Below are 26,701 nucleotides of genomic sequence, written 5' to 3'. Positions count from 1 at the left end.
TGATTAATTAGTTTACAAAAAACAGTATCTTAAAATGAAAAGATATAGCAAAATTTACTTTAAATAGATGGTCCAATTAAAATTTTAAATCCAGTAAGGAAAATACAAGTCCAGCCCAACCTATTCCTTTCTCATCTTTCCAACAACTCCAGATTCCTACCGTTGTGTCCTCTACTATTATTTAAAATGACGTTTAATTTTTTTAAAGCAAATATTTGTCATCATTATTAATTCTTTGTAAAACAAAATATATAGTATCTTGATATTTCAGAAGGTTTTGAAAAACTCTTGTAACACGAGTCCTTTCACGGAATTGTGTTTTTTTTTTCTTAAAAGTGTGTTTCTAAATCAAAATAAAATATTAACCCTATATTCTCTAACATGAAATTTTCCCCACACACAAAATTTCGAAATAAAAGCTTTTGTACTTTATAACTAAAATATTATTATAGAATGAATTTCAAAATTTAGATTTTTGTCCACCCCTAAAGTAAATACAAAGTAATCAATTGTAAGTTTTGTTTCTTCTACTCGGTGGGAGGGGTGGCGATGGCCCCACAATTTTTAATTTTTTATATTATATTATATTATATATATATATATAATTTTTAATTTTTTTATTATTCGTAACATATATCGGAAATTGATAAAAGTTAAATGAGGCGTCTTTTTATTTATTTTATAAGACATAACATTTAATGTTAATAAATAATAACATATTAAATCAAATGTAACGAAGAATAAAAATATTTATTGAGATATTTTTTTTATTGTGTTTTTTAAGTTTTCCATAAATTATATCGATCTCAAACTCTCACATATTTTCTTTTTGTTTTGAAAAATAAAAATATTTAAATACAAACATATTCTTTTTACTTTCATTTATCATTTATTTTCTTTCATTTGTGAAGACAAAAGGTAATTCTCTCCTATTACTTAATAGTAAAATATTTTTTTAATAGTTAACATTATTTTTCATCACATGAGCCTTATATTCACTTTTTTTTATGATTATAGAAAAAAATGGCTGTACTATATGTTTTTTCATAATCATCTTTTAATGAGACTTGATTGTCATGATTTTTTTTTTCTTTTAGTAACTCTTAATTTTTAATTTGTAATTAAGTTATGATAAATTATTTTTTAATCTTAAACTTTAAAAAGAAATAGGTATATTGATGAAGAATAAAAGAGTTAATTTATTTCTTAAAAGTGATAAAAAGAAAGCTATGAGTGAAGATGAAATCAATACAAATTCAATATCTTAGCGTTATGTATCCTGAATCATGATACAAATTATCATATTGTTCGATTATAGGAACTTGTTTTATATTAATTCTTTAGAACAAGTTTATAGGACAATCTTTTGTATATGTGTGATTTCTTTTATAGATACATGGTTATATTAAATTATTTATTCATTTTTATTTATTGTGTTAATTAATGACAATAATTAAATATATAAATTTTGAGTATATTATTTTGACTCCCCCAATATTATTGGTCAAAATCGACTACCGTTTCTTTTTGTTCTTTTCTTATTTTCTACTATATATATATATAATACTCTCAATATACATTTGTTGGTAATAAAAATAAAAAATAAATTAAAGTTTCATAAATTTTGTGGCGCATTTTGTAAATGACGTCACATCACAAATTCATAATGTATACACTTTTATTGGAATTGCTTTCACGGTTTTCATTTATTTTCATCCTGGTTTTCTTTATATTGAGTCACCACTTAAATCATTATCATTTTCCTTTCCTTAAATTCCTTTGATACTCAACAATCAACAATTATGGCAACGTGGTTTGGTTTAAAAATGGAAATTGAACGTTACACGATTGTGAATAAAATATTAGGAGAAGTTATGGAGAAAAAGACAAATTGCGTAGAGCTTGACGCCTCATAGTTGCACTAGTTGAAAAATAATTAACACTTAGCCACTAACTATAGAATTAATTGGGTTGTTCTAAGTATGTGTAGTGCACTCAGGTGATGAGTAAGTTGATGAGTTCCCTCTCCACCACTTTCTTCTTCTATGTACTTCAACTCAACATTATTGTGGGCTTCACCTACTCCACAACTCTAATTAACCTTTATCTTCACCACTTCTAAATCCATTCCATATTCTCATTAATTCACTTCCATTCCAACTACTACATATATTGCACCCAGCCGAGTCAAATCCTGTGATTATGTTCTAGCATATTTTGTTTTTTCTCAATTTTTAGGCTTAATTATTAGTTTGGTCTCCTAATTTGTTGGGTTGGTTCATTTTGGTCCCCTTATTATTTTTTGATTCAATTTGGTCCTCTAATTCTTTAAAGAGGTTCAATTTGGTCCCTAAGTCTACGTTAACACCGTCTCCTTACATGTCACGTGTCATTTTGTGGAATTTTCAATTTTTTTTTATTTTTTTTATTTTTTATTTTTTTTAAAAAAATTAAACTGCCACATGTCACTTTATGGTTATGACACGTGTCAATTTGAGATTTTTTATTTTAAAAAATAAATACTGCCACGTGGCAGGTCACGATTGTTCCACGTGTCAAGCTAACATTGGTTGTTTTCAATTTAGTCCCTCTATTTACAATTTTGATTCAATTTAGTCCTCCAAATTTTTAAAATTATTCAATTTTGTCCTTTCTAATTTGATACCAAATTAGTAATTAAGCTTAATTACAACTTATATATACATGTTAAAATAATTTTTATCATATTTATAGATAAAATTACTCTATATAACTATTCAATTTTTTTTTTCACATAGGTAGAAAATTTCAAGAGTAAAAAATTACAAGTGAAAAATGTAAGAAATGAAATAACATAAGTATTTAGGGAGTGATTTGATGTATAAATGGTAAAAAATTATTTTAACATGAATATATAAATTGTAATTAAGCTTAATTATTAATTTGGTCTCAAATTGGAGAGGACAAAATTGAATCATTTTAAAAAATTGGGGGACTAAATTGAATCAAAATTGTAAATAGAGGGACTAAATTGAAAACAACAAATGTTAGCTTGACACGTGGCACAATTGTGACTTGCCACGTGGCAGTATTTATTTTTTTTAATTAAAAATCTCAAATTGACATGTGTCACAACCATAGAGTGACACGTGGCAGTTTATTTTATTTTTTTTTAAAAGTTAAAAAAAATTAAAAATTAAAAAAAATTAAAAATTTCACAAAATGACACGTGGCATGTACGAAGACGTTGTTAACATAGACTTAACGCAAGGACCAAATTGAACCTCTTTAAAGAATTAGAGGACCATATTGAATCAAGAAATAATAAGGGGACCAAAATGAACCAACCCAACAAATTATGAGACAAAAATGATAATTAAGCCCAATTTTTATAATGAGTAGAGATTATAAACATCACGAAAAAATTTCATAAACTCATTATCTTAAACATTTTAGTAAAAAGTGATGTTAATTCTTTGTGTAAGTTAGATTTATATATCAGTGCTATTATATTTTCTCATTAAATAACTCACAAAATATCCTATAATATCATGGTGAATGATTTATCTTGTAATATTGAGGAGAAACACATGTTCTAATACCACTAATAGGATGTTTGGTTCAGAAAAGACATTAGAAAAATTTGGTATTTCTAGCAAATTTATATAAGAGATTAAGACATTATTTTCGATTCAAAACTTTAAAATAATAAATTTATGTATTATTTTCTATCTATTAATCATCTTCTTGATTTGTATATCCTGTAAAAAAAAATAATATGAGACATTAAGTTCATTTACTTTTTTTGTTCTACTTTTTAAAAATTGATGTAATTTAATTCTTTTTATTAAATTTTTTGAAGCAAATCAATGATTTTATTTTTATCAAAATTGACACTATAATTGTGTTAATTACACTAATAGAATAAATCATCCTTATTAACAACTTCAATTTTGATGATGAAAAAATTCTTAGTCCGTTTCAAGAAATATAACATAAAGGATCAAATTGCATTAATTTTTTAAAAATCAAAATCAAATTAAAATTTAACAAGATTGGAAGACCAATTTAATATTTTTGGAACAAAACACAGTCAAAAAAGTAATTAAACCCATATATTATACATCATGAGTCATCAAACTTCTAGTTTAAGTAGACATTTATTAGATAATAAAATAGAAGATATAACAATATTCAAACTTACCTTTATCTTTTATCATATCAATAAAAAAAATCTTATCATTTTCAATTAAGGACTCAGAAGGCACTTTTATTTCTTATTCACTTGTCTTTTTATTTATTTTTGTGTTTTTAATTTTTTGTTTCAAATATTTTTTACTTTTAAACTGTCATTTTCAAAAAAAAAAAGAAATCTTAAAAAACGTTTCAAAAGAAAACTGTGAACCATTTAATCATCATCCATAAAAAAAAAAAAAAAGTCCAATTCAATTGATTTATTCTAATCCTTCATAAGTAGATAATCCTGTTTACAGTACTCAGTCAAAACGTTTTTCGTTATCTTAAAAAGCGAAAGAAAACAGTGATGAAGTATGTCATTTGAATTGAAAAATTGAAATTCTTTTTCTATCCATGGTTGTTATGTCATGATTAACTAGCACTCTCACGGATTATTGCCATTTTTTTACTTATTTGACTCTGTACGTACACAATCACTTTAAGATCTCTCGTATGTATCAGACAATGCTATTCCATTCATTTCAAGATTAAATACTTATAGATACTATTTATCATGGATTTCCCTTAATTCTTTCTCATTTTTTTTTTCACGAAACAAAAATCATAAATATTCTGCTAAGTGTTTTTGTTTTTCCCTTAACCTTCTTCTGTACATGCCATCTTAACCACGTTGTCCTCATTGCTATTGAATTCTTTATGCGCCACTTATCAGACTGGTAAAAAAATGACATTCAAGAAAACCATGTTCATTAATCTTGGGAACGAAGCTTCAAGTTATTTTATTGTCTCATTACGCATCGGTTCTTGTTAAGGATTTAAGAATGAGTCTACACATGGTTTAGAAATAAGAAAGTAGAACATTATACTGGTGTAAAGATCCATAAATCCATTGTCTTAAGATTTAAAGTTAAAAATGGTGTCAATATCTTGTGTGGTTGGACTCAAGTCTCGTTGGGGTTTGTTCTCCCTGGTGAAATCTCCTTTATAAACCTAACGATTCACTAGTTTAGATAACGGTTCTCCAATTTAGATTCTTGTGACGCATTTGCATGGTAGATCCAGAAACAAGAACACCATGTTCATTAATCGTTAGTAGATATGCTATTTCAGTAACATGACTTAGTACTTACAATAATTTATCACCCAAACAAAAAGTTCAGGTAAATCGCGTTTCATTAGATCAATGCTTTGGCTCCAACAACTAAAATCTTGCTTAGTAAAGAACACTAACCGTTTACTAACTAACGCTACTGTTCATAATGTTAATTATTTGAAGTACATAAACTTTTATAGCACAGCACAATTTTGTATGGCATCGCATTCTGCTCTGAGAATTTCTTCAGCAAAATCAGCAGCTCATATTCCTTGTCCTTGACGATGTTTGTTTATGAGTAGTGCACTGCAACTGTAAAGTCATATCCTGTATGAACAGCATTAACTATATAATCATGTTTTCTTTTACGTAAACCTGTTGCGAGTAAAAGAAGATTGTGCGGGGAAAAGTGAAAGTTAAGAAAAGATAGAGAGAGTTACTTACTGGGTATATTCAATGTTGATTTTTGCATGAGGGAAGCGTGAAATAGCTGCAAAAGCATCATTTGACATGAGGAGACTGTTGGGACAAGGTGAGGCAGAACAAGAATCTACGACTTTGACATCGATGCTACCACCTTTGCATGGTTTATTGTTTCCACTCACACACCTTATTCTGTATCTCCTTCCACACGCTGCTCCATTATCCCATAACCCTTCATTCACAGCCACAAATAGATTTCCAGGAGGAAATTGCCCTGCCCTGTTTCCACCGCAAGCAGTAGCTGCATGCCCAAACAAACATGCAACAACAACATCAACCAAACAATTACCATCATTTTGTTTTACTATGATACCTCTTGTGCCTTGTTTTTCCACTGTTGTATTGTTTCGGAAGCATGCATGTAAGTAATATAGATTCATATATAAGTCATATAGAACGGAGAAAATGACTCACGTATGTAAGGTGGTCCATAAGATGCAGCAGTGCCAACGTCTCCAATAACTAGGCTCACCTGTTTGAGAAAAAGGCTTAACAATATTACAAAGGAGAAGAGCTTCATCATGGTTTGGGAATGGAGAAGATGGTGCTGAAGCTAGCAAGGATTAATTTTGCTTAATGTTTTTTCATTTAATCCCGTGTGGTAGCTCTCAGTATTTATAACCATGGAGTAAGGTTTGTTTCATATTTATCAGAAGATGTTTTTGCGTTAAAACAATTACTTTACGAAATATGATAAGTATGATATGACATGAGGGTTGTAGATGAAGTTTGTGGGATTTTATGTGGCTGAGTTTTCCCTCGTGTAGCACATCCCATTTGACTCTGTTTTAGTGGTAGACTTGTTGTACAGGAGATGACGATAAGAGACATTAAAAACCATGATGTTTGTGATCATTGTATAGTCGCGTGAATCAATGATAATGCCGTCTTTTTTTACTGAGAAATCAGAGTGTGACGCCCTACTACATTTATGCTATACAACGTCTGTTAGATATGCATTGGTGAGAATATAAGTGAGGTTTAAGTTCCATTTAGTACAAGTGTTAGAGATTAATACCATATAATGTTTTGGATTAAGAAAAGTGTTACTTCCATATCTGGTTAGACTATATGTGTTAGTTTTTCCTGTGAGAGAAAATATATTTTAAAATAAAAGTAAGTTTTCTATTTTTTTTTTGTGTTTTCATTTGAGAACCGCAATTACCTAGAGTTTGCTTTCTTTAGTATGTAATAGTCAATTTTTTAAGAAATATTTGTTTTTTATTTGTCACTGTTAAAACTGATCTGAAATTACGTTAAAATAAAAAGTATAATATTTTTTAATTTGAGTAAAAAATCATCTTAAGCAAAGCAACTATTTTATGCAATGCAGTAATTGTGTAACGCAACGCAACCAAGAATATCCTTTTTCCCAAAGTATTTGATATCTGCAATGGAAAGCAACAAGGCGTTCACTTCAAAGCAAATGGGATGAACACGCGTACGTCATTAATTCATTTTCTTAAGTTCTGGTTCTCAAATTAATCAACTATGTAATTCGCTAATATATATATATATATATATATATATATATATATATATATATATATATATATATATATATATATCTTTAACTCGACATTCATAATTTTCTGTTTCGTATCTCTCTTTGGTTTTCTATTTTAATTTGTTGGATTTCGAAGTATTTGATTTATTTTTATAATTAAATATTTTAACAAAAATTATATGTTCAGAAAATAATAAATTAATTGATAATTTTAATTATATAAAATAATAAATTATTTTTTAAATGTATATATAAACTAAAAATATTGTTAACAATTCAAGTATTAGTTATGGCTTCAAATAGAAATAGTTTTTTAAATTTAAACATAATAAAAATTCATTTAAAATTAATAATGTCTCAACCGATATTAAATAAATTAGTATTATTATCTATTGAAAGAGAAATATTAAATAAAATTAATTATAACAATTCAATAGATAATCTTGTATAAAGAAAAGCTTGAAAATAAATTTTAAATAAAAGACTACATTGTGAAGTTTGTTTTAGGTCTTCCAAATCTTTAATCCTGAATAAACATTATTTGGACTCAATTTTTGAAATAACAAGTATTAAGAGAAGTACATTTGAGACTTAGAGAAATGCACTTCAAGCACCTTCATAAGATTTTCTAAAAGGAATTCAAGCGAAACAATGTTGTGGCTCACTTGGTTCACATTTATGACAAAGTAAATTATCTATAGTTTACCAAAATAGTTATATTTTAAATTCATTTAGTCTCACCACTTAAACTTCGTTCTCTATATGAGTACATGAGTTTATTAGAGTTATGATGACTTACTCTTGAAACTCATACTTAATACTTACACTTTTAGTATTACATCCATACTATATTACATTCAAGATAATATTCATAACTCATAAACAATCATTACTATTAAATTCCAAAACTTGAAATCAAAGCATCCCTTAGCGCCCCCATCACTACCTTACATATGTTCGACACTAATTTCACTAGAGCTCTAATGGTACCTAGAGTGCCTACCACCTCAATCTACTAAGTTCATTGTGAAATAAGCACTCGACAATATCTAAATGGTGTCTAGCATCAAGAATCCCTTTGCTCATTGACTTGGAATGTGACTGGTAGGAGGTAAATAGTGATAAGAACCACTTAATTTTTAGAGAGAAAACAAAGAAGGAATTATAAAATAAAGTATCGTTATTTGTTATAAAATGAACCCATCAATAAAAATTCTAGTATTAAAAAAAATGGGAGTAATGTATTTTTAAAATAATATTTTAAATTATAACAATTAATCAATTCAAGACAAATTTAAAATCATTCTCCAAAAGTATTTACAATAGGAAGAAAAGTTAAAATATTAAAATATTTTTTGATAAAATAAATTATTTTATGCATAAATTAATTTGTAGGAAATATTTCATGAAGGTCTAAAAATTTTACTTTTAAATTCATATAAACTAAGAAAAAGTTTCTCATTTTTATTTTCTTGAAATTACTTGTAGGTAGACTCACTTAAATATATTCTTAAATTTAATATTATTACACTTATATATTTAGTCTTTAATTTTATATTTTTTATTACAGGCACCGTTCTAAGGTTAATAAGGTTAAAGACTCAAAATGTAAACTATGATAAATAGTGTTTCAACTCGATTCAAGTCCGTCTGGCAGCATCGTTAGAAATAATTACCACGTTCCTAAGGTATATTCTATTTTGGAGTGTGAAACTCTATCACAATTTTGTTCTTAAAATATGTATCAGAGGATGGAAAAATAAAGAAGTATCTAAGCCATACTTGATCTCGACTCTTAAGTGATATAAAACTGATTAGGTGTACCGAAACAAATTATAAAAAATATTGAATTAGAAATCAAATTGAGAAAGACCAAAATAATTTATAATTACGAATTTTGTGAACTATTTATTTTTCAAATTTCAAGGACTATAAAATAAGAAAAAAGCATTCAACCTATATTTGGAAAATTATTTATTTCAGGTAACCAATCAATCATTAAACTTTTATTTACTCTTCGAGGGAATTTATAATTTATTTATTCATGCTTAAAAATTAAAATAATTGTAGAAGAATTTTAGATAAAGAAGCGTTACAAATGAGAGATTGTTTTAGTAGTAAGAAGAATGAGATTTTCAATAAATATAAAATTGTAGTGAAAAATAAAATAATACAGGTGGATATATAAAGACAAGCTAAATGATAAAAGAATACAGTTTGCTATGATAAATGCAAAGGTCCTGACGCGGAAAAAAGATAAGAAGAAAAAAAGTCAAAAAACGTCAAAATCAAATCTCCTTTAACAAATTGAGATGTTTTTAAACACATTTTTTATTCAATAAAAATATTAATAACATACTCTTTAAACTTTAATATATATTATAAAAAATTGAAGAAATACAATATAATAAAGAATATCCATAATTTTATAGTATTCAATAAATTTTAACGAATGATAAAAAAATTGATATTATATTTTTATTTGAATGTGTATGTGTAAGGAAACTATATTACAAGCATATCCCTTTCTGCAAATATATAATATTTAGGTTTAGCCGATTGGGATTAGGTCGGAGAGCAACGCAAGATTTAAAAAGGAGCAACTTTACCTAACATCTCAAACCACCAAGAGCCACCTGCACTAAACAAAACAGTAATTAAATTATAAAAAAACGAATTTAGATTGTGATATTTTTAGTAAAACTCCTTCTGTTCCAAGTAGATAAGGGACACAGCACAGCACACAATATTATGATTTTTAAACATTTTCATTATTAATGTAGTATGAATATTATCAACATATTTTTTTATATATTTTCCTAATACATTTCTGTCAATATATTCTATTTTTATAATTTAAAATTTACAACACATTCCATTCTATGCTTTCTTTTTGGGGTAACATTCCATTCTATGCTATTGATCAATCATCAAGGAGGTTGAAGTAAGTGGAATCCGTGATATGCTTTTTAATAAATAGAAGATTATATTAGAAAAATGAAATATTAAAAAAAATATAATTATTTCTTTTAACTAAAGGATTTTGTATGAATATATTCGTATATTACGATGTTTTCTTTTTCTTTTTCTATGACGTATATTACTATGTTACCTGTATATATGAATATGTTGATGTAAATGTACAAAACCGATGTTTAAGATTCGGTGCCACGACAACGCAACTAAAAAAGAGCAAAAATACTTAACTTCTCACCCTCGAAGAGACAACAGCATTGAACAAAACAAAAAGCGAACACAAATTTTAAATCGTGATATTCAGTTCCAAGTAGAGAAGAAGCAACACGCTACACAATAACATCTTCATTCATATTCCCACTTTTCATATCAACCTTCTTCTTTCGATTCTGTCTTAGAATGACAATTTCACAGTCTCCATGAAACCTTGACTGCGAGTGACAGTCACCATGGACCCCTACCAGAAAGAAAAAAGTAACCTTTGTAACAAATCACAAGTGCCCTTGATGGGTAGGAGGAAAATCCAAGTGTTTGATGAGAAAAGTGATGGGTTTTTCTCTGTCGGTTGCTTGGGGTTTCAATCCGAAGATAGGTGCTACCAATTCGGAGGCTTGTTTGCCAGTGTTAGTCAGATGGGAGTGGGGGTTGGTGTGCAACCGAGTGAGCCTTCTGATTCGCGCGACAATGGTGACACAAAACTTCCCTTCAATGAACTGTTCATCAAGTACCAGGGAAAAGATGAGGTTGTTGAAGAAAGGGTTGATGGAAAGAAAAGAAAGGGTGGTTTTTCATTGAGGCTTAAGATAAAAAGCCCTTCACTGAGAAGGTTGTTTAGTGGGGCAATAGCTGGGGCTGTGTCTCGCACTGCTGTGGCACCTTTGGAGACTATAAGAACTCTTATGATGGTGGGGAATAGTGACCATTCCACCACTGAGGTGTTCCATAATATCGTGAAAACTGATGGCTGGAAGGGCTTGTTTAGGGGTAATTTTGTTAATGTCATTCGGGTTGCGCCTAGCAAAGCCATTGAGGTAATGTATACAGCTTCTCCTGCGTCTTCTAACATTTATCACTGCATGATGTTTGATGTTTTGCTTGTTTTTCTCTCTTTCTTGTATTACTCGATTGATGTCGTTTTGTATAATTGTCCTGTACTGAGAAGAGGGCCTATCTGCTATTTTTATCATTGGTTTTTGTTCATTTTAATTACTTTTTTCTTGGTTTGTGTATTTGATTATACCATGGATCGGATTTTCAGCTGGTGTAATGGTCTGTGTAAAAAGGAGTGTTTACAAGATCCTTGAATCCGGAGTATTGGAAGTGTATGGTCTGATAAATTTGATGAGAGGTTTCTTGAGTTTTGGGTTTAGGGTATGCATTTTGAAGTTTGTTTTAAGGACATGGACACAAACAGCTCTGTATTCAGAACTTTTTGTTGTTTCAGAAGGAGTTTCCAGGAATTAACAAATTAGTTGTTTTAAACCCTTTTATGGTTCAGAAATGTTTCATTTTCTAGCTCTTTCAACCCTTTCAAGGGCCCCATATATCAATTTGATGCATAATTTTTATATTGAGAGAGAAATTGAGTGCGGGGATTATTAGGTATATGCTGATTAACTATGATACACAGTTGTAAAGGTCATGATTGAACAAAAAATGCAAGTATAGAACACATGTTAATAGGTGGTTTATGTCACTTTATCCCTCAAGTCTTTTTCTTTTCTGTTGTAAATTTCAATGTTTTGTAATTCAGGTGCAGTTGGTTTTTTCGCAGAAGAACCTCTCCTCTTAGGAGGCTTGTGTGCTAGACCACCTTTAAATGTTTTCATCGAGAGATCTATCCATTGAAACTGTGTGTAACCATTTCTTTTCATGACAGTATATGCCTTCAACTGTTCGCTCCAATATTTTTTCTTCTTGTCCATAGTTTTTTTGTGTAGTCTTTACTGAAAATGCTACTCTAAAGGGACAATGTATGTCTTTTACCATGATGTTTAGGTGAGTTGAGATTACGATTTACTTTAAATTAAATCACGGGTAAATACACCCTTGTGAACTTTAGAGACAAGTTCACACTTTAGGTGTGCTTTTTCGTGTTTTAATCTTGGCCATGTTTCTTTCTTTGGAGTGATCTTCATGAAAAATAGTTTTGTATTTATGCTGATGCATTTCTTATCTGCCTTACCCTTTTAATCCCTAACAATTTTTGTGACTTAATTTGCTTCAATTTATGTTGCTAAATGATCCTTCAGGCAAGTCAATGTGCAAGTATGCTTTAGCTTAATTTTCGCAAATTTCGGCATGTGAACTTGTGAAATCAATTTTTTTGGAAGTCAAGCAAACCCTTGTAATCGAAGGACTTTGATTCCCATACATCGTGTTTCTGAATTTGAAAATTACGATTTGATTTGATTTAGAAATCAAATTCTGTTTTGGAATCCCTTATTATAGAAGAGATTGGATTTGAATGATTAGAAATCCAGTCCTATGTCTAGACTTCATTGAAAATGGGATTTGATTTCATTACATTTTATTATTGGCCACTTAGTATGAAAAAATGTTTGAACATGAAATCACATTTTAAAACTCCCTAGCTATAGAAACTTAACATTTATTTGCTTCACCTTTCCTTCTCTGATTCGATTTACAAGAAACTGACAAAGATACTATCCCAATCTGCACACAAAAATAAATCCTCTTTTGCTTGTTAATCTTCTGTAGGAAAATCTTACTGCTAGATATAACAAGCATAAAAAATCTATCAGTTATCAAATCTACATGATACTTTTTATGTATATCTCAATATATTTTCACCTGTTCCTGCAGCTATTTACTTTCGATACAGTGAACAAGAACCTATCTCCAAAGCCTGGGGAAGAGTCCAAATTCCCAATTCCTGCATCATTGATTGCAGGTGCCTGTGCTGGAGTGACTTCAACCATATGTACATATCCTCTTGAATTAGTCAAGACTCGACTAACAGTCCAGGTATGTGCATAAAAAAGATTCAAAAATGTTTGCTTTCTTTCCCATATAAGAGTCTCAGCATGAAAATGAAAGGAAAAATTTAAACTTGATTAATGATTTGCAGAGAGATGTTTACGATGGTCTGCTTCATGCATTCTTGAAAATAATCCGAGAAGAGGGTCCTGCAGAACTTTACAGTGGGCTTGCAGCTAGTCTTATAGGAGTTGTACCCTATGCTGCGGCCAATTACTATGCCTACGACACTCTGAAGAAAGCATACAAGAAAGTTTTTAAACAAGAGAAAGTGGGGAATATTGAGACCCTTTTGATTGGTTCTGTAGCTGGTGCTATTTCAAGTAGTTCAACTTTTCCAATGGAGGTAGCTCGCAAGCAAATGCAGCTTGGTACCCTCAGTGGAAGACAGGTTTACAAGAATGTGTTTCATGCCCTTGCATGCATACTAGAACAAGAAGGGATCCAAGGTTTATACAGAGGGTTGGTACCAAGTTGCATGAAGTTGATACCAGCCGCTGGAATCTCTTTTATGTGCTACGAAGCATGCAAGAGGATCTTTCTAGAGGACGATGAGGAGGATTAGGATGTTTCAAATAAAGTACTTTGTTTCCATTCAGGTCAAGAACTTCATGCTTACTCCAATAACTTATTTTGGATTTCACCCTCACAGATTACATTTATAAGGAATTGAGAATGGAATATTGGTTTTGTCCTTTTTATATTTTGCCATTTCATTTTCATCTTCATGGTCAAATCAAAATCAGCTCTTGTAATGTATTCTTGTCAATTTTTACAAGTAACTGATTATTGACCTTTATAAACGTGTTCATCTTCTAATGGAATCAACTGCTTTAGCATATGCAGCATTTTTTTTCTTCTGGCTTGTGCTTCGCTGCTGCTACGACATCTTCTGATGCAAGCATGTGTTTCTTTTTCCCATTTTCGAAGTCGATCTCTGAATTCCAAGACAGAATCTCACTTTTGGCAGTTAAATTTCAGTCATGCAGATTTATCTATTCATTTTGTTGCACAGGGAAGTTCCCAGTAGCAACCAATAGGTAAGTGAAAAAGAAAACAACCATTGGTTGCCAATAATAGCAAAATTTCCTAGACAAACTGTGATGGCGACAAGTGAGTCCCTTTTCTACTAACAACAGTTGCAGACCATAAACTTTACTGCACCAATTAGCTAAATTATCGTTAACGTATATCCGTGTCTTGCATCTTTCTTTTTTATTTTGTTTTTCAATTTTAAAATCAAGTTTTAAAATATTATTTTCTTATGTTATTAGACACTGAAACAAATATTTATCATTTCTGAATAAGATTTCCAAATAATATGATTCTTGAGAATATAAAATTACACTGCCAATCGAATTTCTCCTGAGGCATTTTCTGAAGTGGTAACCATCAATAGGCTATATAAAGGCATCATGTTGAGTTAAATTCTTGAAACTTGGACATGAATTGTAAAATAACTAGTAATCTAAACTTCACTCATCTATTTAACCGATTTTAAATCAAAAGTTGAGTTTAATTTGTTTAAAAATATTAACTAGTAACATGTCTATGACAATTGTTTTTGGTTGGCTAAAAGCCTAAGCACAAAGGCAATAAAGCAAACATTTTAAAGCGGCTAATCTATGTTGGCTTTCTAAACTGGCTGCTATCCTGTTTCCTTTCATTACGATAGGAACTAATAATGGACCCCACTAACTATTCATCTTTTTTAATTTCAGCAAGCAATAGTGAATACAGGATTTATGATTACAAAAGTGAAATCATTTTTATTAAAATATAATACTTAATTATTTCTATCGCAAATTTTAATAAATATTTTATTCATTGATTCTTTTAGTTACTATTCCGAAGACATTGAATATAAAAAGACAAGCTGAACAATAGTTTAGGTGCACACAGTACTGTTTGAATACATTTTCAAACACCCCTCAATTCTTCTGAAACAAAGGCGTCTCCATAATAATTGTCATTCATTTCTAAATTGCTCCGTCCCCTTCTGGAGATAGAGAAGGAACAATCAACAGATGAGAGGACATGTAAAGGAACAAAAAACACAGCACCTTGTTCGCTTTCAATAAATATTCGCATAAACAATTTATATTTTGTGGGAAAAAAATATAATGCATACACCTCAACATTACTACTATTCTTGTAAGGACATGTGGATAAATAAACAATAGAAATACGAATGCTACAGAGAGGGTACATTCCCATCAATTTCAGGGGCTCAATCCTCCAAACAACTTTGATAGGCTGAAAATTCTTGCTATATACACGACAGCAACCTTGAGTGTCTCCAGACAAGAGGGAATACCAACAGAAAATGAATGTTTGTAAGGAACTAACAGTTGATGCCACATTGACCATTGGTTAATCTGTTGGAGTCTGAGGTGAAGGGATCAATCCTCACCCAAAGCAAGGAGAATATTGAAGCAAGAAGAACTGACCAGACAATAACAATGGTTGGGGTACGATTTTGCCTGCCCAAGAGACCCTTCAAGAATGGGTATAAATGGGCAATGACCCAGATAGCAAAGAACAGCTTGCCAAATAGTGGACCCCAAGACTGGTAACCACTGTTTATGGCATAGGACACACCGGCCACAATCCCTACCAAATTCACAATAAGCACCGTTGTAGGAGGGATGAGAAGTGATGTCCATTTAAACACATAAAGCTCTGCAAAATCCCCATCCTCGTCCGATGCCTTTGAAGTAACAGTAAAATTTGTATCGATCCCAGCAAGCACTTTTAGAAGCCCCTGAAACACAGCAAAGAGATGTGCAGATGTTCCTCCGATAACCCAGAATTGTTCATTTCTCCACCAGTCTTCTATGCTGACCCCACTCCACCTAAGCTCAAGAATTGAAGTAGTAAAAATGGAGACGAAGAGGAGAATGAACCACATGCTGGCAAAGTTGCTTATCTGCATGAGGTTAACCGATTGTTATTGAACTTCCAAAATTTATGTAGTTCACATTGACAATTAGATCACATTAGGAATTATAAATTTATCAGCAAAAAATGAGAGAAATAGCTTACCTCGGGAATAATAAATTTATTTGTGAGGAGACAAAATGCAGGAAGCGTACAGTAAGCAATCAAAGGGATTGAAGTAAAGGGGTAGACAATGGTGTTAATATAAGCAAGTCTCATAAGGGGCTTCAACCTCCCATTGTATCCATACCACAAGGGACAATGCCTGCTAAGAAAAATCTCAATTGAACCCAGAGCCCACCGAAGCACCTGATTGAGACGATCTGAAAGATTGATAGGAGCAGAACCCTTAAATGCTGGGCGTGGTGGCATGCAATAGATGGAAATCCAACCACGAGCATGCATCTTAAACCCAGTCAAGATATCTTCTGTCACCGAACCATAGATCCATCCAATCTGATTAAGCCAGAAAATGTTCTATTAATATCTAAACAAGCTACTCATCAATGTTTCATCTCATTTCTTCGTACCAGAGAGCAGGAATTAAGAGCACAATGCTAAATTGGCGTGCTCACCTCTTTTCCCCATTCAGTCTTGTCTTCATAACCACAGCTGATAACGTGAATTGCTTCCTTAAGAAGAGTTGCAGGGTTTGTTGAAGGTGGAATGCCACCCTGCTCCATGAAAGTGGCAGCAATGAAAACTGGAGACTGACCGAAACGCTTCTCCAAACTCTTTTGAGACATAAGCAGTGACCTTTCATCGTCATAACCTTAAAAAGGACAGATTACATATCACCAGGGATAAGATATCTGTTATCTTGTTTTCAGATAATTCAGCAACTAAAGCAAATTAGAGAAAATTACCGGTAAACCTTGTCAATAGCATACATGTGACAATAAGAATACATGAAATAAACAGTCCACATGCATAACAAGAATTCCATAGTAGCATACCTTCAACACCCTCCTCTATGTCTTCCATATTAAATATGGGAACAGTAGATTCAGTTCTGTTCATCGCCCTCTTCTTGTCAATGTACTTCTTATTCCCACCCTTTCCCTTCTTTCTAGAACCCCAACAACTCTTTACAATAATGTTAGGTTCCAAATCTTCCTCAGTCAGAACAGGATCATAACCATACAAAGCCTGCCTGTTGAAACAACAACCAGTTCCCACATAGACTGGACCCTGAATACCATCCTGACCTTTCATGTTGATCTGAAAGGTACAAACAAGAGATGAAATTTAGCCCGGGCATTAGACAACAATGCAAACAGAAAAGATTTTCTATGTCGAAACCTAATAAATGACACAAATTAAAGTGAGACTTACATCAAAGAACACAATATTGCGATTGGCATATCTATCGTGCAAGTCAATGCCATCAAACCTCTGAGGAAATTGCACATAGCATGTCTTCTTTCCGAGAACAGGATCCATCATGAAACACATGGCTTCTTTCAGAGCTTTGCTATTATTAAAATAGTGATCACAATCCACATTCAGAAGGTATGCACCATTGGTCAAGACAGCAGACACACGAATCTACATCACACAATGTAAACCAAAGTTAGATATGCTTTTAAAACATATTTTTTCCGGTAAATAAAAATAGCATCCATATCATACCCAAGCATTACACATTAAAGGAAACGTATAACTTGTTTGCAGATGAAATAATAATAATAATTTCCTGTATTAACTCATACAAAATCCACATGATCAACTACCAACATTGTTCACATCCTAAATTCGAAAACTTGTTACTCAGCTGTTGGTGTATCATTGTGCCATGTTGAATCACAGCATTAGTTTTTATGTTATTTTCAACATGTATTAGTTCCAGCAAAAGCAAATGAGTAAAACCCACTGCCACACGTAAAAACCATAAACTTCAATGAGTGAAGCAAGATGCGGATGAAAGCCATTAATAAAAGCATTAACCAGCAAATCCATAAAATACAAAATAAGTTTCAGTATGACAAACCAATGCATTCATAGCTCCGGCCTTCTTGTGATGTTGGAAGCCTGGTCGCTTCTCACGAGAAACATAAACAAGTCTAGGAAGCTCATTTCCATCGGTATCCAGCCCTCCACTATGACCCAAAAACACCTGCAGAAAACAAATATTACAGCTAGAAAATACAAAAACTGCAAAAAGATTATACATGTATTTTGGAGAAAATGATAATACCTGAATCATTCCAGGATGATCCCTAGGATTATTTCCAGGCCAAGGAGTTCCATCCTGCATTGTCCAACCTTCCTCTGGCATCTTCTGAGCTTTGGCTACAAGGGCATTGATCCGTACTTTGAATTCTTCATATTCTCTCTGATAAGAAAAAACATTTATTTTTAATTTCTAGAACTCATGAACCGTAAGGTAAGCCACGGGTGGAGGGGAGTAAAGATGTAATATGCTCAAGTTATAGAACTGCGTGCCTTGCTGTCAACAAACTTTTCACTTGGTGCATTAAAGATATATAGATATAAGTATATAACTGGAAGCAGAAAAACAATTGCCTCAAAGAACAACCTTCATTGCTCTACGCTCCTTTACAAATGAGGGTTGAATCTTGTCCTTCAAGTAGTCAATCTTCTGTGCAAAATAAAACTCCGGGGCTCTTGGTTCAATATTGTGCTTTTTGCAGAAGGGCACCCATTTCTTCGCAAACTCAGCTGTTTCTGATAGTGCTTCAAACGTCAGCATAGCTGAACCATCATCTGATACGTAGCAGGAAACTTTGTCCACAGGGTAATCAACAGAAAGTATAGACAACACCGTGTTTGCAGTTACAAGAGGTGGCTCTTTGAGGGGATCCACTGTACTCACAAACACATCAACAGGATCTAGCTGTGATGGTTCTCCATCACGATCATATCTAAAAGAATACATGCTAAGATTAGTGATAGAAAAAGCCACATGATTGTTAAACCAAGATGCAAAAGCCCAACAAAAGATGAATAAAATGGCCATTCTGACCTTAAAGCAAGCCGTTCAAGATAAGTCTCACGATTAACTGGAGACCATTTTGGAAACTGATCCAGTATCCAGGATAAGGCAAACCAAATCTCACAAATAACTGATGTCAACCACAGTGGGTATGCATCTTTCACAGGGTGTGTTACACGATATTGCAAGAAGAAGCCAAGAATAATCAACCGGAGTACAATAACAACTCGATAAGGTGTGAGCTGAGATGAAGGAATTGGCACTACACGACTCATAGGTTGTCGAGCATCATCAACCCTGTCAGGAGAAAATAAATTTAACTTATAATAGAAGAAATGAAAATCAAAATGCATAAATATTGAAAGCTTGTACATTCTGCCTGCAAATTATGAACTTGATTGAAAAATATCTAGACCTATGACACAAGCACAAGTAAACTATTAATTTATCATATAATGACTGGGACTAAAGACAATCTTCCTAAGGAAGAGAATGTGAATCACCTTTTAAAGATCTTGAATGTCATTCAAAGAAAAAAAGAAAAAAAGAAGCGTCTAACCTACATTAGTAAAGACTTCTGCAATACTTTCCAAATTATGATCTATAATCATTAAAAATCAATGAAATAGTCTGAGTCCTTTACATTTGAAGTTCTTCTCCATTAGAACCAGTCCCTTCAACATCTCCTCCTTTCCCTTCAGCGTATCTACCGGTCATTTGTACCATATTTTTCTCCTGCTTGAGCTTCCAACCTTCAACCCTTTCTTTCCAGTCAACATTTCCCAGACCATAAGAATTTAAGTCCTTTGATGGGTCCACAATTCTTACAGGAACTGTTTTAATAACAAGATTTGGTAAATATAAATTTCATAGTAACCATTAAATCTCACATTGCAGCATCAGTTCTTTAACTCTACCTGGTTGCCTCGGATCAATATAGGGGAGTGAGTGAACCTTTTCAGATGGGCCCAAAGGACCTGAAGTAGTTCGCACAGATTGAGTATCAGGTGTGGCACATGGAATCTCACCAGACATCTGACCATATTAAGTTTAAAAATGTGATCAGAAGATTACATTACTCTCCAGACGACCATCAATAAAACAGAAAAAAAAAATGCATCATCCAGACAATTGAACATAGTGAAAGAGAGATCAAAAGTTTAGGCTATAATGTTAAAAAAACGTAGCACTAAATCCTATCTCTGATCTCCACACTTCTCACACCCTTGCACCCAGCTAAAGTATAAATATGCAGAGAAAATCTAAAGTACAATCGGCCAATAAAAACCACAATTCAATGGATTATATTATTACCGTTTGGCCATTGGTAAGGAGGGGAATTGGCTGCTGAGATTCACGTCTAGACGACGAGGAAAGGTCAGCATCTTCCTCCCACTGCCGCCTGGCCTTGGCCTTTCCCTGGGCATAATTAAACTCGTTCTCTATGTCATCAGAGTCCACTTCATCTTCATCTCCCTCTACTCGAGGACTCCCTGATATTTTCACAGTCACTCATTCAAATCAAAACTCGATCACAACAACACTGTCACCAAAAAGGAAAAGCCCACAAACCTCGGTGCCTCTTGTATCTAGTCTTGCACTGTGGACAAGACTGGTTCCCATCCTTTCGCTCGTATTCATAACAAGGACGACACACAGGGAAGGCGCACTCGTTGCAAGCAACAAACACATCACCAGTCGCAGTCAATCCAACAGTATCACCGCATATTTGACAGATTTGCCCATTCAAGCTCTTCAAGGGTTTAGACTGCAGATTAAGAGAGTTTCACTGAGTCGGAATTACTCAATTTCTTAATTTCTTAATTAATTGAATAAAACTCGAAGATCGAACTAAGTAACGAAAAAAGAACTCCAAATGAAAATCAGATCTGAAGCAGAAGCATAAAACGAGAACAACATTGTTAGGGAGAGTGTGAGAGTTAACTAACCCCGCTGTCAGAAGAATCGTGGCGAATCCGGACGAGCTCGTTCCGTTTGTGCGAGCCTGCGACCATTCCCGCACTCGCTTCCATCTTCACAGAAAAAGTGCTTCAGATCGAAGATCGCGACAGAGCAGAGAGAGATCAATTTGGAGGCAAAAGCAAAGCGTGATAATCTTCGCCCATTCAATACGCCATCTCTCTCACTCTCTCTCTCTCTTCACTTGCATACTACAGCTAGCTAAGCTAAGAACACGCTCTCACTCTCTGTTTTATGGTTATTACTTTACCGGATCAACCCTTTCCCGGTGCCTTCCCAAGCCGCTTAAGCTCCAGCTTTTGAGGCTCGGCTCAGTCGCTACATTGGCTTCTTCTCAAAGACCCAATCACGTATAGACACGTGTTAACCTCTCGAAAGAGACACCAAGCGATGCGGAGTTTCTCATTTGGAATATTTCCTGAAGTGGCACCAGCCTGTCCGAGCTATTACCGGTCGCTTCCGGTTTTCCTTTCACCCTCTGTCGGTGCCACACCATTGACAAATGTGCTCCATCATCCACCAAATTACAGATCTGCCCTATTACAAATATAATAACTGGACCGTTACAACTAACGCTGATTAATTTGTTGTCAAATTTTTGTGACAATACTATCAGTGACCGACAAAAGAGTATACGTGTCCATTTAATGAAAATATATTTTTAATTCATTTTTATATATGTCAATTGTATTATATTACATACATGTTTATAAATACTTTTTTATATAATTAAATAATTAAAATTACTTGCATTAATAATAAATATTTGTATACAGTAATGTTCCCATCATGTGAACTTCGAATCTGATATTTTGTTTATACTTCATTCATGTTGTTGTCGGAAAATGCTTTTAACAAAACCTGCTGTGAACCATTTGAAAACCAGTTTCATTTTAAGCTTGAAAATCAAAATTAACAAAAAACATATTTATTCGTCTAAAATTGGTTTCTCGTTTCTTATTATAAATAAATAAATAAATAAAACTAGGGTGTTGAATGAGTGGTACTTGGAAATTTTGGAGTTTAGACAGAACATCGGGTAAAACATTGTTTTCGGGTTTCTGTCAGCGGTTGCACTTTATACTAATTCAAAGAGGAACTTACACAGTTTAAAAATATGCCCATTGGAAGCTTATGTAGGATTACAATAATACTATAAATTACATACGTCAAAAGTAGTTGTCAATTTAAATCATTGCATTAATAATTGTAATCAATAATTCCTTTCAATAAATAAATATTTATTTATGCCTTGAAATATTTATTTATTATCTTGATCCAAATATGTTTATGATTAGGATCTTTTATAGTAAAGGAATTAAGTTAACAAAAATTATTTCATAAAATATAAATATAAAGCTTTACATACAAACTCCGGATTCAAACTGCATAGAGGTGTAGTCATATGATATGAGCTCTAAAAAAATCTTTGATTATCATATATATATATATATATATATATATATATATATATATATATATATATATATAGAGAGAGAGAGAGAGAGAGAGAGAGAGAAAAGAAAAGGTGGACTGTATATAATATGGGATGAGTGAAATTTAAGAATAAATTGTGACTTAAGACTTTAATTTTATTTTTTCAAATTACACTTATATATTTTATTTTTTTAAGTATTATACTGACTTCGTTTAAAGAGTACACTTGTAATTGATAATCATGTTTTTCATTGAACATATAATTTTTGCTTTTAAATTATAACTGAATATATATTTAACTATTACAAATCTTCAAACTTTTATTTATAAATTAAAATAAATAAGTATTTTTCTATGTTTTTGTAAGTAATTTATGTTTAAGAAGACAAAGAAATTAAAGAATCTCGCTTAGACTTCGAAAACATCAAACTACTTGCAATGAAAGTAGTTGAGAAATTTTCCAATTTTTAAAAAAAAATTAATATATATATATATATAAAGTTTTTTTTCAAATATTTTGTTTACATTTATTAAATTTTAATTCTTTTATTTGAATAGAATATTTTAATTACTTTTCAATACAAAATATAAAGAATTTAATTTATACTTATCAACAAAAAACAATCACTACATGCTTCAGTAGAAAAATGTAATTGGTATACATTAGTTTCAAATTAATATTGACTCTAATACTCCCACAATTGGGAAATAATTTCATTAATGTAGATAAAAAATTCCTAATTTGTATTGACTAAAAAATAACTTTATTAATCTTGAGTAATAAAACTATTATTAATGTTGGTTGAACAAAAATTATAACTTACATTTATGTGATATTCACTACCTGTCTTAACAAAACATGTTTACCGAAACTATATCATCTTGCTCAAAAGACTATTACGAGACAGAACCAGAAGACCCCTTCTGGTACAACTTCTGGGTATTCGACAATAGAAGCAATTCATCAGAGGAAAGCAGCGCCATTTTCAATAGCCAGTATTTCACTGTCGTCACTATTTCTAATTCCTGTTCCTCGCATGGCTACCCCCCCCCCCCCCCCCCCCAAAAAAAAACATTACCAGAGTTAGTGAAACCACAATTGTAAAATTTGTCAGATCTTACAGCACAAAAACAGAACCGAAGACAAATCTTCAAGCGGTTTCAGGAACAGAGCGCTGGTAAGGTAGACGGTGATCTGGAACTCCTTCCTCAGCACGTTTGTCTTCAAACCACTTAACAACTCTTTTTCGAGGAATGTTTGTTACATGTACAATGCTGCTGATCATTGCATTCTGCATTGGTTCGAGGCATACAGACAAGGGTATCAAATTTAACAAAATTCGTTGTAAGGAAAACTATGAAATGATTATAGTAATGAAAAAATTATGTGTAGTTGCTTTAGGTGTTTTTAGTGTTATTCTCCAAACAGAATAGATTCACCTTTATGTTCAACTTTAATGCAAACCTTTATATTTTATACAAATTACCAGATCTTCAATTGTGATTGGAGAACAAAACAAAATGCATGACTCATGTTTGCCATTATCAAATGCAACATATCATATATGTACGTGGTAATGAAAATTAGAAAACATAGTAGTTTCATTAGGCAGACTTTTCTTCCTTTTCGTCAGCCTCCTTTTTTCACTACATTTGGTGCCAGTAAAGGTAACAAGTGAAATTGTGCATATATAGTGTTTATGAATTTCAGTGTGTAAGAGGGAATGAAGTCTCTATATCTCATACTAATATGGATGGAACATTTTAGTAGTCGCAGTACATGTCACGAAATTTTCCAACAAAAAATGACACAGAATCATGAAACAAAGATATTGAATTTATACAATATTGTAGCATGATAAAGGTACTTACAGTAGGTCGTTTTGATCTCCTATAAACTCTCTCGAGAGTGTCAACATGGGCCTTCTTCAATCGCTTTTGAGCATACCAATTACGTTGCAAGGTATGAACAGGTACTTTAGCCTCGGGTTCAGATTCAACTTGATCAATACTTGTTTCTTGAAGGAGAATCTCACCGGGCTTAGTTTCAAGTGATACTGCTGTTGTTGCGGGTTCATCAGGTATAGTAAGACTCATCATTAAGAGATTTGGAGGAGGATCACGAAGTAACTGAAGAACAAGAGCCCTATCAAGACAAAGATCGGCAGCAAGATTTTTTATCTGCAATGGTTCAAAAAGTGAACTTGAGGAATGGAATCCTGAAATTGATAGAAGGGTCGGTTCTGGCAACTTTGCCTTTTCATGTTAAGTATGCATGTTTGCATAACAATAAAATGAATCCACTCATGTACTCTTAACCCTTAAGATGTGGAGAAAACAAAGCAAAAAGTATCTTATCTAAAATTCCTGAGGAGTAAGCTCTTGACATGGTTCAATCCAATATACTCTAACCTTATTTTATGATCTAGTCTAATCCTGTTTTGACCGATCCATTAATCCTATTCACTTGTATTAACCTTGTCTTTCCGCCAGATTTGTAGGAATTCTGGAAATGATTTTTTTTTTTCTCTTTCTTCTTTCTCCTCCTTGAAAATTGGGTTAACAAAATACATTTAATGTGAACCAAGATTTTTCCAGGAAAACGCCATTAAAACATAAGGCATTTTCTTCATTATTAAATTTATCCAAGGCAAAATAATCCTTCAATACAGTGTCCATGACACACCCATGATTACTGATTTTCTCCTAATTTCTCAATAACTTAACCACATGGACACATATACTACCTTCAAATTTGCTCACTTTCAAGCAAAGTTCAACCCACTATTTTAATCTGAATATTTCAATGAAAAAGAAAAATAAAATTTCAGACTGAAGTTAAGTGTTTGCAAATTAAATTAAGATCATCTGCAGTAACTATAATGAATGGCAATTAATAAAGAATCCAGGTCATTCAAGGAGCAAGCAACCAGACATGACGGTTCTTTATCGATCAATCAGGCTATAGTTAGCTTCTAAGTTCTACCTTCCCTGACTACTACTAAAAAGAGACTATAAAATCAGAAGATGCACCATATTAGCGACCATGTTGGGATAAAAGGCTTATAAACTAATTGACATTTTCCCAAACTGATCGTGATTAAACATCACAGAAGCACTTCAAGTAGGGAACAACAAATCAGAACACTTAACCTCTGTCAAAGGTAACCAAAACAATCCTATATAACCTTGGTTATGTCTCATAAACATATTGTTATCAGTTATCTAATCATAATAGTCAGCTAATTAAGCACATAAATGAAATGGAACAAGCTAATTTCTTAAAATAGTGAACAAGACACTTACACTTGTTTTGCGGCGGCCGGCTTTCAAAGCTCTGGCCAATTTCTTCATCTGCCAATTCTTAAGGTTCAGTGGCTTTTCATCTCCATCCTCACTCTCACTATCATCACCATCACCATCGTCATCCTCATCCTCATCCTCATCCTCATCCTCATCCTCATCTTCATCTTCATCTTCATCACCATTCTCTGGATCACTACCAAGTTCTACGTCGATTACATCCGAGTTCAACAATTCATCATCAAAGTCCCCCAAGGCATTTTCCAACTCACGTTCAAGCAATGCCATCTCTTCTTCAGTTATCCCATCTTCGTCATCATCATCTGACAAACCACCGCGTTTGAGATCTTGTTCGAGTTGGTTGAAGAGAAGCTCGAACGCGTCCATATCCTCCTCGCCGCCCTCAGTAACATGATGACGAGACAGTTTTTTCTACAAAAGATAAAACGATAAAATTAAGTGACATTGAATCCGAACACGAAGAAATCTAAAAGGCAGGAAGATAGGGAGAAAAATGCATAGAGAATTAAAAAAAAAAAAAGAGAAATATAGAAGAGTGCTAATATTGTGATATTGAAATTACCTTGTTTTTTCTCTTTTTGGAAGCAGCAGCGACGATTGAAGAAGAGAGGTTACGAGCGCGAGAGGAAAGAGGAAGAGAGCAGAAAAATGGTTTTCGTTGGAAAGGAAGAGTAAGGGATTGAGGTGGTGTGAGGAAAGGTTCAGTCCGCGCACACGATAAACACTGAAACGCCGCACTCATCCTTCTCTTCTTCCGGGTTTATCCGCTGCCTGCCAGAGATGCGTTTGATATTTTTCGGGGTTTAGAACATTGCTTCTTATTTTAAAA

General features: G+C 32.5%; 4 protein-coding genes across 5 annotated transcripts; 1 reads left to right on the top strand and 3 right to left on the bottom strand.

The window, feature by feature from the left end:
• Nucleotides 1-5,311: 5,311 nt before the first annotated feature.
• On the bottom strand, nucleotides 5,312-6,357 carry LOC114164476 (EG45-like domain containing protein). Of its 2 annotated transcripts, none has more exons than XM_028049169.2 (3): nucleotides 6,167-6,357; nucleotides 5,714-5,993; nucleotides 5,312-5,614 (listed from the first exon to the last, which is right to left on the bottom strand). In XM_028049169.2, exons 1-3 carry the CDS (start codon nucleotides 6,273-6,275, stop codon nucleotides 5,611-5,613), a joined length of 393 nt encoding a protein of 130 aa, XP_027904970.1. In that variant the 5' UTR covers nucleotides 6,276-6,357; the 3' UTR covers nucleotides 5,312-5,610. The 2 variants fall into 2 exon arrangements, with proteins under 2 accessions (XP_027904970.1, XP_027904969.1); XM_028049168.2 differs by having other exon boundaries at nucleotides 5,312-5,596; nucleotides 6,167-6,355.
• A 4,106-nt stretch (nucleotides 6,358-10,463) lies between these two features.
• LOC114164510 (adenine nucleotide transporter BT1, chloroplastic/mitochondrial-like) lies at nucleotides 10,464-14,091 on the top strand. Its single transcript, XM_028049210.2, has 3 exons — nucleotides 10,464-11,266; nucleotides 13,062-13,223; nucleotides 13,327-14,091. The coding sequence occupies exons 1-3, from the start codon at nucleotides 10,685-10,687 to the stop codon at nucleotides 13,798-13,800; spliced, it is 1,218 nt and encodes a 405-aa protein (XP_027905011.1). The 5' UTR covers nucleotides 10,464-10,684; the 3' UTR covers nucleotides 13,801-14,091.
• Nucleotides 14,092-15,275: 1,184 nt separating this feature from the next.
• CESA1 (cellulose synthase 1) lies at nucleotides 15,276-21,324 on the bottom strand. The gene is made up of 14 exons (XM_028048457.2): nucleotides 21,081-21,324; nucleotides 20,704-20,899; nucleotides 20,446-20,624; nucleotides 20,049-20,166; nucleotides 19,775-19,964; nucleotides 19,162-19,428; nucleotides 18,715-19,060; nucleotides 18,373-18,510; nucleotides 18,166-18,291; nucleotides 17,511-17,723; nucleotides 17,132-17,396; nucleotides 16,751-16,947; nucleotides 16,281-16,631; nucleotides 15,276-16,164 (listed from the first exon to the last, which is right to left on the bottom strand). The coding sequence occupies exons 1-14, from the start codon at nucleotides 21,162-21,164 to the stop codon at nucleotides 15,580-15,582; spliced, it is 3,255 nt and encodes a 1,084-aa protein (XP_027904258.1). The 5' UTR covers nucleotides 21,165-21,324; the 3' UTR covers nucleotides 15,276-15,579.
• A 1,965-nt stretch (nucleotides 21,325-23,289) lies between these two features.
• OCP3 (overexpressor of cationic peroxidase 3) lies at nucleotides 23,290-26,685 on the bottom strand. The gene is made up of 4 exons (XM_028086713.2): nucleotides 26,435-26,685; nucleotides 25,855-26,283; nucleotides 24,421-24,729; nucleotides 23,290-23,840 (listed from the first exon to the last, which is right to left on the bottom strand). Exons 1-4 carry the CDS (start codon nucleotides 26,612-26,614, stop codon nucleotides 23,700-23,702), a joined length of 1,059 nt encoding a protein of 352 aa, XP_027942514.1. The 5' UTR covers nucleotides 26,615-26,685; the 3' UTR covers nucleotides 23,290-23,699.
• Nucleotides 26,686-26,701: the final 16 nt, after the last annotated feature.

The sequence above is a fragment of the Vigna unguiculata genome, chromosome 9 (genome assembly GCF_037176805.1).
Source record: "Vigna unguiculata cultivar grain cowpea cultivar isolate G323 ecotype 2 chromosome 9, ASM3717680v1, whole genome shotgun sequence".
Lineage (NCBI taxonomy): Eukaryota > Viridiplantae > Streptophyta > Magnoliopsida > Fabales > Fabaceae > Vigna > Vigna unguiculata.
This window is presented reverse-complemented; position numbering and strand designations above follow the sequence as displayed.

What these genes read in the sequence shown, in the direction of transcription:
- LOC114164476 (XM_028049168.2), bottom strand. Translation starts at nt 6,275, where the DNA reads ATGATGAAGCTCTTCTCCTTTGTAATATTGTTAAGCCTTTTTCTCAAA. An exon ending in TTATGGACCACCTTACATAC is followed by an intron (nt 5,994 to 6,166) that starts GTGAGTCATTTT and finishes TTGGGCATGCAG; the next exon opens with CTACTGCTTGCGGTGGAAAC.
- LOC114164510 (XM_028049210.2), top strand. Translation starts at nt 10,685, where the DNA reads ATGGACCCCTACCAGAAAGAAAAAAGTAACCTTTGTAACAAATCACAA. An exon ending in CGCCTAGCAAAGCCATTGAG is followed by an intron (nt 11,267 to 13,061) that starts GTAATGTATACA and finishes CTGTTCCTGCAG; the next exon opens with CTATTTACTTTCGATACAGT. An exon ending in AGACTCGACTAACAGTCCAG is followed by an intron (nt 13,224 to 13,326) that starts GTATGTGCATAA and finishes AATGATTTGCAG; the next exon opens with AGAGATGTTTACGATGGTCT.
- CESA1 (XM_028048457.2), bottom strand. Translation starts at nt 21,164, where the DNA reads ATGGAAGCGAGTGCGGGAATGGTCGCAGGCTCGCACAAACGGAACGAG. An exon ending in ACGATTCTTCTGACAGCGGG is followed by an intron (nt 20,900 to 21,080) that starts GTTAGTTAACTC and finishes CTTAATCTGCAG; the next exon opens with TCTAAACCCTTGAAGAGCTT. An exon ending in TCCTTACCAATGGCCAAACG is followed by an intron (nt 20,167 to 20,445) that starts GTAATAATATAA and finishes TAATATGGTCAG; the next exon opens with ATGTCTGGTGAGATTCCATG.
- OCP3 (XM_028086713.2), bottom strand. Translation starts at nt 26,614, where the DNA reads ATGAGTGCGGCGTTTCAGTGTTTATCGTGTGCGCGGACTGAACCTTTC. An exon ending in CCAAAAAGAGAAAAAACAAG is followed by an intron (nt 26,284 to 26,434) that starts GTAATTTCAATA and finishes TATCTTTTGTAG; the next exon opens with AAAAAACTGTCTCGTCATCA. An exon ending in GGAGATCAAAACGACCTACT is followed by an intron (nt 23,841 to 24,420) that starts GTAAGTACCTTT and finishes GAACCAATGCAG; the next exon opens with AATGCAATGATCAGCAGCAT.